This window comes from Gymnoscopelus braueri (genome assembly GCF_963280865.1).
Source record: "Gymnoscopelus braueri genome assembly, chromosome: 22".
In the NCBI taxonomy this organism is placed as follows: Eukaryota; Metazoa; Chordata; class Actinopteri; order Myctophiformes; family Myctophidae; genus Gymnoscopelus; species Gymnoscopelus braueri.
In genome coordinates, this window is record NC_137624.1 from 24,008,009 (window position 1) to 24,020,623 (window position 12,615).

Here is a 12,615-nt window from a genome sequence, read left to right on the forward strand (position 1 = left end):
ACATATGTTCTCATCCCATTGAATGGGGCCATTATCACCGTTCTCATGCCATAGCTATGGTCCAGTTTACTGAACAAACAATGAGTACTATCATAATATAGAGCTATTTAACACTGTTACTGAACAAACACTCCATAGTAATGAGTTGGCTACTATCACAACATTGAATCACCCATAGAATGGCTGATAACAGCCTACCGGAGCCTCCTGGTAGGCCAGTAGGGACCTACTGGACCATAGCTATGGCATGAGAACGGTGATAATGGCCCCATTCAATGGGATGAGAACATATGTATCGGGTGCCGGTTTTCACCAGGAGACTCCTGTTATTTGACCATTTCTCCTGGACAACTCCTGTTCTTCCATTTCTCCTATTTTTCTCCCTTTTTGTGTGACCCGGTGATATGCAGCCACGGCCATTCATGTTCATTTAGTTCCTTGAGTTTTTGATATAAATCACAATGGCAGTATTTGATTGTTCTTTTTGTTGGAAGGTGTGAGTGGGGTCTCTCTCTCTCTCTCTCTCTCTTTGATTCTGGCACACACACCCTCTTTCTGAGAGAATGGGAATGTTACTCTTTTACTGTCGCTTTATGTATATTATGTCTGGATAAACTCCAGACATAATGGAGCATTGGAGCCTTTTGCAAAGGCTAAAATGTAATAGCATGTTATGTAAACAGATGCCAGGTCATTGGTCAGATGGGGCTTATTACACGAAAGAAGAATTAAATAAGCCTGGATTTAAGTCAAATCCAGGTTTGACAAAGTCTGGTCCGTACAGCCTGGTTTATTCCGTTCCATGAACGCCAAGCCAGGCTGAAAAGGAGCGACTTTGTCGAGCTAGACCTTGTCAAGCCAGGCTATGTCGAGCCAGGATGGTAAAGCCAGGCTTCACGTATTCCTATAAAAGACCATGAAAGTCGATTGCAGAATCCTTGAACTTGACCAATCATGGAGCCCAAAACCAGAGCGGCGTTCTTCTCTTTGGCTGAACAGCAGCACTGCAGCAGCTCATGGAACAGTGGCGTTCCCAGGAATTACATTTAGGGCAGGCGAGATCCCCCCCCCCCCCCCCCCCCCTTCGTATGGGGGGGGGGGGTACTCGGGGGAAAATCTCGGGGGAAACAAGTTAACAACAACACTATACTGACTACAAAACTGAAAAACGTTAATAAAAACAATATGCAAGTATAATCAATCAATCAATTCTTCAGTGGTGGTCTCTTCATGTTGTAGTTTAGTAATAGCTCAAGCTGCTCTCAGAGCCCCTTTTATGCCAGGTGAGTACAGGTGATGGCCCAGACCCCCACCCCTGGCACAGTGGCACTCCTGGTACCCCATGAAGACAAAGGCATACATTTGCATCAGGTGAGGGTCGCTCTGCTGAAAGGATACGGTAGTAATTAGCTGCGTGCCCGCGTGAATGGACGAGGAGGCGGGCTAATGGTCCATGGCCACTATTCTGTTTGGATTTTTTTCAGTCTTTTACTTCATTTTCTAGGGGAGGCGAGATTTTAGTTCCTGCCACTGATAGCGTCACAATCATTTTTAACCACTTAGCTTTGGCTATTCAAAAATAGCAGATCTACAAGCTCATATGAGCTTGTAGATCTGCTATTTTTGAAGAATCTTGAAAATGTGTGCATATCTTTGATATTTATATACATTTTTAATTTTTAACTAAAATCTTAAAATCTTTGCTTCTGGGGGTCCCTGGCACAAAAAAATCAGATGGGGGTCCGCGGCCAAATGTATATCAATTTAGGGGTCCTTCCTTGGCATGAAAAAGGTTGAAAACCACTGGTCTAAATGGCAGTGGTTCACAAACTTTTTAGCTCAAGAGTCTTGAGGCTTGGGTCCCGGCTCCCGGGGAGACATCAAATTTCTCTTTTGGGTGTTGAGTCCCAAGACTCAAGACCCAAAAGAGTCTTGAGTCAAGACAGAGGCTCCCACAGAGACATCAAATTTCTCTTTTGGGCCTTAAGTCCCAAGACTCAAGGCCCAAAAGAGAAATTTGATGTCTCCGTGGGAGCCTCTGTCTTGACTCAAGACCCAAAAGAGAAATTTGATGTCTCCCCGGAATCATACGAGGAAGTAAAATGTATAATAAGCAAGAAAGGAAACATGGCCGCAATAAATGGATCCAGGGAGAAAGTGTGGCAAAGTATTGCCGACAAATTAAATGCACAAGTCGTCCAAAAATATATACAATTTATAAACAAGTCCATAAATATATAATTCAGTTAGGCTTAAACATGAGGAATGTATAGTGAATATTGGAATTATCACCTACTAATCTACAATGCCTATTATTTGCGCCATGCATCCATTATGGGAAATTTGGACTGCTCCACTCCTTGTAATAATAATAATAATTATTATTGCGAACGCGGAAGGAGCCAAGTGGAGCTTACTATGAAACCCTGCTCGGCTTGTGTGTGTGTGTGTGTGTGTGTGTGTGTGTGTGTGTGTGTCCGTCTGTCTGTGTGCGTGCACTGTGCACTCTGGCCCCCAGAAGGCGCCAGTGCAGAATTTAGACTGCTCTGATTAAAATGCACAACAGCCTGCAAAACACACACACACACACACACACACACACACACACACACACACACAGTCAATGTTCTCTCCCCATCACGGTGAAATAACACGGATTACAAGTCCGTAAATACAAAATATTTTCGAGCTGCGTTCGCTTCCAGCGTTCGCGCGTCTTACTTGTAATAATAAAAATAATATATAGACATGCAGCAAAGGTCATCGGGATTCGAACATGGTGTCACACTGGCATTGCAGGTTAGGGTGCCTGGACCACCACGCCGCAACCCAGGCCTGAATAACATAAATAACAGCTGTTGTTTCTCCCATAGTTTCATCTTGATTGATTGATTGATTGATTGATGTACTTTATTATTATTATTTATCCCAAATAATGAACCCTCATAATGAACCCTGATCATGAGTGGATGTATTTGCAGATTCAATCATTCTGTCAAGGTGAGAAGCTTTAACTTCAAACATTTAAATCATAAGAAATGCCTGGGGGTGCAAGAGAAAAGCTGAGGTTCCACAACCAGAAAGTTGTGGGTTTGAATCTTGGTCCCGGTGAATATTTATTTTTGGTCAAAGTAAAAAGTTCAATATTATATTGCACATTTTATTGCAAGAGTGTTTGAAAATAGCAGATCTACAAAGCGACGCGTTGTGAGCTTGTAGATAATAGGCGATGCATATACAGTATGCAGGTAGGTTGCTTATAATTGTGGTCTTGTTTTCCTTGTTTGTATGCGAGAGCTGGCGAAAACTTCTGGGAACTCAGATTATGTTTTCCTAGACCTGGTTGCTTATTTCTGTCACAAAATATGGCAACACTGACGTCTGAGTCAGACGACGTCATATGACGTTCCACTGTAACCGTCAAAAAGACATCCATACAACAACGCCGACACGCCGTTCATACGACGTTTATACGACGTCCAGGTCAGACCTCAGTAACCACCAAAAAACCCCAAAACCAACCAGTCATCTTATACAACGCCGAAACGCCGTGCCTACGACGTCTACACGACATCCAGGTCAGACCTCAGTAATTGGTCTCATGTTGTTGCCACGACACCTGCTGGCTGAAAAAAAATCAATGCATTGTTTTATGTCAAGGACCCCCGAATTAATCTAATGTATTTGGCCGTGGGTGTGGACCCCCATACAAGATTTGTGTTTTTAAAATGTTTCTAAACTATTTAAATACAACACTGTTTGAGAAACTAGTTGAAAACTCTATAGCCACCAAATGTTTCCAAAGTGACAATAACAGCCACTGTACTTGGTTGCAAAAAACTAGTGTAGTTCTGGTTGATTAAAACTGCTATAGTTTTGGTCATAAAACTAAGAAATTAGTTAGTGGATGTATTTGGAGATTCAGTCAACCTGTCAAGGTGAGAGGTGTTAATTTCACATATCTAAATTATTAGAGATGCCTGGTGGTGCAAGAGAAAAGCTGAGGTTCCACAACCAGAAGATTGTGGGTTTGAATCTTGGTCCCGGTGAATATTTATTTTTGGTCTTTGGTATGCCTTTTGCGCTCCAAGTTCAATGCACTTTTGCGTTCTACTCAATTGAAGGTTTTCAGCCTTTATTTTAAAAAGTAAAAATTATAATGACCATATTCTTCTACCATCAGATAGAGCTCATAGAGACCTTTAAAATGATACAGTACTGTATATAAATGTCACAAAAGCCCTTTGTGCCCCAAGCCCTCGTTATGGTCACACACGCTGATGAACATTGTAAGATAAATCAATAGGGGGGAAAAGACGGATAGAATTTACAAATGAACAAATCATTTTATTCATACAAACACATACAAAATATTACTAAATAGGGGATTTTCTTTATCAAGACAAAAAACAAATACACATCGTTTCGCAAAAGCAATATTAAAAGAAACAAACAAACAAACAAACAAACAAACAAACAAACGATAAGGTCATCTGTATTCACCACACTGCTCCTCTGCTCTAACTGAGGTTATAGATATTTGTCTGCAAGAGGAGGAACAGCTATCCTGAGAATCACCCTTTTAAATGGCCTATTTTGTAACACAGTCTGAAATCACACATACTATTTAGTAGGCCAAATTACTTTTTAGTATGTCCAAAAGTTTAGTAGCTACTAAATAGTACATGAGATACACACTAAATTCAGGAGCCCCGTCCAAAATCACATACTAACATACCATTTAGCATGCCACATGACTTTTAGTGTGTCTGAAGTGAAGCCCTACTGCTCAGTAGATACTAAACAGTAAGCTGAAAATAGCCTACTGTGTAGTATGTAGTATGTTAGTAGTATTTTCGGACCCAACCCCAGTCTTCATTCAACACAGAGAAAGTTCATGTGCAAGATCCATTTACAAAAATGGCCTCTGTCACTGCACATAGATGTTTCTCACACAGCCTTGCATGCAGGAACAAACCTATTTACACTCTGTTGGGACCCTCTGAGTATCTCAGTTAGGGCTGGGTGATGAAATATCACAATATCTTTACCCGAATACCTCAAGATCAATATAGTGATGATGTTTAAATTATTTAGATTTTTTTTTAATGCTTTCAATCTAGAGAGAGCAATCTAGATCTTTTCAGACAATTTATGAAAATATAAATAGGGCGTAAGTGATTAAAACCAGGAAAAGGCAACGCAAGTCATATCACAATATTATGATATCCAAAATCCCAGAGGATATCTAGTCTCAGGTCACAATATCAATATAATATCGATTTATTGCCCAGCCCTAATCACAGCCTAACACTGCACACTGTAGTAGTGTCATTTTCACAAACATCATAACATAGAATATTTCTCATTTCAGATCTCCCACAGGAGTGGAGTCCTTCCCTTCTGAGTTGTAGGTGAGAGAGGATCGTTTTGCGATGCCGTAGTAGGAGATGGCTGATGAGGTGGAGGTGGAGGTGGAGGGGATGCGGGGTAGGGTGGACGTGGACATGGGGAGCGCTTGAGTCTGTCTGTCTGAACCACCGAAAGCCGGGGAGGAGGACCTGGCCTTGCTTTGCAAGCTGCCGCTGCTGCTACTCTGCAGTGGGGAGTTCGACGTCTTGGGGCCGCGAGGAAGAGAAGAGGCGGAACAACTGGAGAGCGGCGAACTCCTTATCCCGTATCCAAGGATGCCGGTGCTCATCATGAATTCCCGGGAGCCGTAAGCTGGGGGAGTCGGTCCACGAGAACCCACGGGACGGATGCCGTCTGGCGGCAGGCTGCGCCTAATAGGGATGTCATAAACGCCTGCATGATCCGAGCCGTAGATGGCCTGCGACCTGGCTTGCATACGCAGCATCCTCTCCCTCTCCTCTAGTTCCCTCCTCTCCTGGATGGACGCCATGATGTTTTTTGTCAAAGTGTCATAGCGAGCAGCAGGAGACTTCTGAGGAGTCAGGCCCTGTGGACCGAGTTCTCGGGAGGTCAAGCTCTGCGTCTGGATATTTCGCAATGTTAGACCCGGTGGGGTGTGGGCTCGTGAGGTTATGCCCTGCGGTGAAAAATCCCTGGGAATCAACCCTGGAAAAGACGGAGAATGGTCCCTCTGGATGAGACCCTGAAAAGAGGGTGAGTTGTCTCTAGAGGCGAGGCCCTGCAGAGAGGGTGAAGGGTCTCTGGGTTGAGGAGACTGTCTGCTGACCCCCATAAACACTGGACTATAGGCATGCGGGGATGATCGCTGCATTACAGTCCCATCTGGGCCCAGGGTCATGAAGTGGGTGTGGTAGGCCACTGAAGGTACCCCCCTCTGTGCCAGGAGATGAGGGTCTCCAGGGTTAATGAGGCTGTCATAGGACACGCTGTTGCTGCGGTTGGCCAGCACATTGGATGAAGGGAACATGCTTGGCATGGGAGTGCACACTAGACCCTCAGAATGCATAGTCGGCAACTGGGACTTGTTGCCATGGTGATAGCCATGTTTTAGTGAGAGGGAGCGTGAATTGAGGGTGAGAGAATTTACATGTAGTGGGCTGGAGATAGGGTTGGCCTGGAAAGGTTGCTGCACTAGCAGGTTGTCGTACTGGTTGACTCTCCCAGGGCTGTGTTTGGGTTCAGAGGTGAGGGCAGCACCTCTACTGTTCCCTTGTTGGTCTGATATCTTCGCCAGCTGTACAAAACACAAGCATTACATAATAGTCAGATGCCAACAAAACAATCCCAAAATCTGATCACAAGAATCACATTAGAACCAAACTGATGCCAGATTTTTGGGTCCGATGCCAATCCTGATTTTGGAGAGTCCGACCAATATTTTGACCAATATCTTGTACAAAAAACTAAAGTTCAAAATGTTGATATCAATTTTAAAAAACTTTCTATCTTATAAGCAAGCAAATATATTAAAATAAACACAAATAACTTTAAAACATTTAAATTAAGGTACAGTATATTAAGCTTCAGTATATGAAAATAACATTTAACTTCAATTACAGTATACAATAAATAAGAAAACTAATACATAAATACACACATAAACCCCACTTTGTTTTATTTAACCATTTAACCAGCCCTATTAAAATATTCAATAATCATCTACAATCTCACACGCTTGTTTACAAAAATGGTGGTTGGTTAAAAATATATATGTAAAAAATCTTGACAAATCGACTGCATAATTGCAGATACCAATGTCATTAAAAAAAAGTCAAATAATGGCTGACATATCGACCAAACCAATATATCAGTCAGACTCTAGCCACAATATAAGTACAAATTAGTAAAAAAAAAGATTGACACCTGTTCTGGAGGAATGGGGGATGACCCTCTGGATATTGCCTCAAGGACAGGTCGGAGCTGTGGCACAGTCGGAATAGACACAGGTATGATGGTTTTGGTATGGTGTCCCAAATCTGAAAAAGAAGTCACAAGTCACTTGTCACCCATGACAATAATATGACAACACATATGTTTATTGGAATAAATATTATTGCCACTGAATAAATTATAAGAAATTAGGTATCCTTAAGATTATATGTATGCATGCATGTACGCCATGCATGAATATTGGTAGATTCGGCTGTGTCTCTAGTTCTCTGAACTTCATGGTCATATCACCAGATTACAGGTGTAAAATAGTCTGTGAAATAATCTTCGGTGCAATCTCTCCAACACTGTAGTTACAGGAAGAGTTAGAATAAGGTAAGAGAGCGTAGAGAAGTCACACAGCACAAAAATAACAGGAAGGCACAGTCAAATCAAAGATACAAAGTCCAGTATCAGAATAGCAGTGACATGTTTACCATCCACGGCTGCTAGACGACTTTTCAGCAGTCCATGGTCTGGTTTGGGTGGCAGCGGTGGTGGGTTGTTCCGTCGTTTGATGTCTGGGACCTCAAGAGTGCCAGCCGAGGAACGCTGGCACAAGAAGAGACAGACACATCAGAGAACTTGTCCTGACCTTAAAATGCTGTGGCTCGGCATATGTGAGGAAATAGCAACCATGGCCCCGATAAAATAATATTTCGTGTAGACGTGTACTGTATGCATACTTTATGCTGGAGATCATGACTCTGGATGCCGTTGTCCCTGACTTTCACTGGTCTCTCTCTGCCAGTATGTGGTCTCAGGAATGGTGGTTGAATATGAACGGTTGTTTTCTTATAGGGCCTTGCTGTATATCTGGGGGGGTGTGGGAACAGAAAGAGCTTAGTAACAGTACGTTATTTGAGAGTATCATAAGATGCTGTATGAAATGTCTCTTACACTGGAGAGATGGGACTGCAAACCAGATATTCCAAATTGCTACAGCAACCTCGCGTAAAAGGATTTACCCCTCCTTGAAACTTCCCAGTTACCTGTGAGAACATGAGCAGGATGAGATAAATACGACTGTTGTGACAAAAATATCTGGAAAAAATATCTGAGAGACTGAAAAACAGTGGTGGAAAGTAACTAAGTACAACATTTACTTAAGTACTGTACATAAGTACAATTTTGAGGTATTTGTACTTTACTTGAGTATTTCCAATTTCTAATACTTTTACTTCTACTCCACTACATCTCAGAGGCAAATATTGTACTTTTACTCCACTACAATTATTTGAAAACTTTAGTAACTAGTTACTTTGCAGATATAAATTATTACGTTATAAAACATACATTAACCACTTTGGCCCTATTTTATACCTAGGCTATTTGAAAATAGCCGCTCTACAAGCTTGCAACGCGTTGTGAGCTTATATATCTGCTATTTTTCAAAAAATGTAGTACTTTTACTTTTGGTACATTTTGATGTCAATACTTTTGTACTTTTGCTCAAGTAAATTTTGAATTCCGGACATTTACTTGCAACGGAGTACTTCTACATTGCAGTATTGATACTTTTACTTAAGTAAAACATTTGATAGTAGGGGGTACTAAGCACAAAAAATGGCCAAATCGTTACGCGGCGGATAAAAGCATGAAATTTGATACAGATGTCCCTTGGGTCATCCTAAAACATCCTAGAAGGGGTGCCCAAAAAAATCTTAAACAGGAAGTGACTTATGGACAAAATTCAAAATGGCCACCTAAACTGTTGACCGTTGACTCAAAAGACACCAAAAGAATCTCCAAAAAGCATAAAATTTGGCACATATGTCCCTTGGGTCATCCTAAGACATCCTAGAAGGGGTGCCCAAAGGAATCTGAAACAGGAAGTGAGTTATTGACTAAATTGAAAATGGCCGCCTAGTGTTGTCGATTGACTCAAAAGACAACTAAAGAATCTCATAAAAGCATACAATTTGGCACACATGTCTTTTTGGTCACCCTAAGACATCCTAGAAGGGGTGCCCAAAGAAATCTTAAGCAGGAACTGAGTTATTGACAAAATTGAAAATGGCCGCCTACAGTGTTATCTATTGACTCAAAAGACAACTAAAGAATCTCATAAAAGCATACAATTTGGCATACATGTCCCTTGGGTCATCCCAAGACATCCCAGAAGGGGTGCCCAAAAAAATCTTAAACAGGAAGTGAGTCATTGACAAAATTGAAAATGACCGCCTACAGTGTTGTCGATTGACTCAAAAGACAACTAAAGAATCTCATAATGGCATACATGTCCCTTGGGTCATCCTAAGACATCCTAGAAAGGGTGCCTGAAATTATCTGAAACAGGAAGTGAGTTATTGACTAAATTGAAAATGGCTGTGTACAGTCTTGACAGATGATGCAAAAGACAGTCTCTCAATGGAAAACACTCCTCCCACACGGGCTGCACTACTACAATATTCAAATCGTGCAGCCAATCTAGCATTTGGTCCAGAAGCCTGAAAGCTATGCAATCTCTACCATCTCCTGACAAATAAATTAAAGTCGCTGATTCGTGGACACCTTTATGGACACTCTTGCCAGAGGCTGCTTAAGTTTGTAGAGAACTCAAGTGTGGCTGCAAAGCTGAGCCCTTCTGTTCGAGAAAGTGTAGATGCCGGGATGCTGGGTTACCTTGCAGAGCATTATGCCAATGTGCTGGTAATTGCGAAATGGCACACATGAATGTAGTTACTAAACACTAATCACAAAAAAACAGTAATGATCAAGAAGAAAATACATGAGAAGATAGAGTGTAAAACAAGCAAGAAGATGTAGAGTGCAAAATAAATAAGATGCAGAGAGTAAAATAAGAATATGCAGAGTAAGATAAGATGCAGAGTAAAATAAATGAGAATATGCAGAGAGTTAGATAAATAAAGAAGATTCAAAGAGTACAATAAAAAAATTATGCAGAAAGTAAAATAAATAAGTGATGTAGAAATGAAAACAGAAGGTAGACTACAAAATACGGCAAGTTATGCACTGCATAACCTGTCGTATTGAGTCTGCATAATATGCAGACTGCCATGGTCAACTGTTTAAACAGCCATTTAGAATTTCTTCAACATGGTCCCTTCCTAAAAAGTTTAATAAACAAGCAAACAAATAAATAACCCCTTCTAGGATATATTAAGAAGCACTCAATGTACGTACCAAATTATACACTTTTATGACGTCCCCTTATGTTTTCTTTTGTGTCAACTGCTTTTAGGCGGTCACTTCCTGTTTAAAACCTTTTTGGGCACCCCTTGTAGGATGCGTTCAGATCACCCAAGGGACATTTGTACCACATTTCATGCTTTTATGAGATTCTGTAGGTATCTTGCATCATCTTTCAACACTGTAGGCGGCCATTTTCAATTTAGTCAATAACTCACTTCCTGTTTCAGATTATTTTTGGCACCCCTTCTAGGATGTGTTAGGATGACCCAAGGGACATATGTGCCAAATTGTATACTTTTTGGAGATTCTATAGGCTTTTTGAGTCAATCGCCAACACTGTAGGCGGCCATTTTCAATTTAGTCAATAACTCACTTCCTGTTGAAGACTTTTTTGGGCACCCCTTCTAGGATGTCTTAGGATGACCCAAGGGACATGTGTGACACATTTTATACTTTTTGGAGATTCTTTAGTTGTCTTTTGAGTCAATCGACAACACTAGGCGGCCATTTTCAATTTGGTCAATAACTCACTTCCTGTTTCAGATTTTTTTGGGCTCCCCTTCTAGGATGTCTTAGGATGACCCAAAGGACATGTGTGCCACATTTTATGCTTTTTGGAGATTATTTTGGTGTCTTTTGAGTCAACGGTCAACAGTTTAGGTGGCCATTTTGGATTTTGTCCATAACTCACTTCCTGTTTAAGATTTTTTTGGGCACCCCTTCTAGGATGTTTTAGGATGACCCAAGGGACATCTGTATCAAATTTCATGCTTTTATCCGCCGCGTAACGATTTTTCACTTAGTACCCCCTACTATGAGTACTTTTCCCACCACTGCTGAAAATCTTTACTTTTAGCGAAATGGTAAGTGTACTTTTAGCGAAATGGTAAGTGTGGCATGTTTCGCTAACCACAGCAATACAATACACAAAAGATAAAATATAAATAATACTGGATTGTTATAAAAAAAACTAAAAACAAGATAAAGTATGATAATTTAAAAAAAGGTTAAAAGTACTGGCAGTCTACCCTTCTGTGCATAAAGTATCAAACCCCTTAAAATCTTGCTACCACAACTCTCAGCACTAACTTACATGAAGTCTACCAACTTAATATGATTGCAAAAATGAGAGTGTGCAAACATAATGGCCTTAAAGTGATGTTGAACTTTGGTAGAAGCTTGGATTGAATATTATCTACAGTGCCTGGGCAAGATAAAAGTCCAAATATTCTCAATCATCTTTAACTGTTACTTCATCAATGTATTTAAAGTTGTCATTGCATTCAACCTCATTATGGTGAAAAAGTTCTCGAAATCACACTTCTAGTACATAAACTAATGCAAACGGCTAATTATCATTGATGCAATGCGATGTGAGAGTGCAGTCTGGCCAACACTAACTCTGGACTCTGCCCTCCACACCTTCCTGTCTGGCATCAGGGTCTTGAGCTCTGCAGTGTGGTTAGCTCCGCTGTCACGCTGCAGTGTATCTACATAGGTGGTGTGCCTCTTTCCTTTTCTGGCTTTGCCCTGGGTTGGCTCCCACAGTGTTCGTTTGCTTGCCATCAGTTCTGGGTGCCTGACGCAGTCTCCAGCTAGTCTCATCCTCCCTCAACCTCCTAATTATCATCACTGATAACAAGATAACCTATTGATTCTTGTAGCACCAGATAGCTTCCATCAAGGTTAATATAGCAAGAATGCCCTTTTTTGTATTTTTCATATTCCATCCTGATTGGCTAAGATTGGCATAAAAAATTTGCAGGTGTGGCTCGTTTTGAACAAAATGCCTCAAATCATGAACGCAGCGTCCGATTCCTGTGAAACTTTACATTGGTCTGTTATAGCGCCACCAGGAGGACGATTTTTGGATATTGCACATTTTGAACATATTGTGTCTGTGCAATAAATTCATACAATGCCTGGTCTGACGGCGGCTCCGAGGAGCAAATATTTCAAGTTTACATTCATTTATGCGCTAAAAGTGTGATTCCTATAGGTAATTAAAAACATAGTTCTTCCAACGCCTAATATAACTTTGCTGAGTGATGTCTCAAGATTAGATATGTTACAGTATATTTGCCTACTGGAAATAGA

At 41.0% G+C, this 12,615-nt stretch overlaps 1 protein-coding gene across 1 annotated transcript in view; it reads right to left on the reverse strand.

The window, feature by feature from the left end:
* Positions 1–4,506: 4,506 nt before the first annotated feature.
* Positions 4,507–12,615, reverse strand: part of zdhhc8a (zDHHC palmitoyltransferase 8a) — a 23,318-nt gene continuing 15,209 nt past the window's right edge. The window contains exons 6-10 of the mRNA XM_080419702.1: positions 8,263–8,354; positions 8,049–8,178; positions 7,800–7,914; positions 7,297–7,409; positions 4,507–6,667 (exon numbers count right to left, since the gene is read on the reverse strand). Of these exons, the coding sequence (XP_080275828.1) occupies positions 5,366–6,667; positions 7,297–7,409; positions 7,800–7,914; positions 8,049–8,178; positions 8,263–8,354 (1,752 nt within the window). The 3' untranslated portion in view covers positions 4,507–5,365. The remainder of the gene's footprint in view (positions 6,668–7,296; positions 7,410–7,799; positions 7,915–8,048; positions 8,179–8,262; positions 8,355–12,615) is intronic.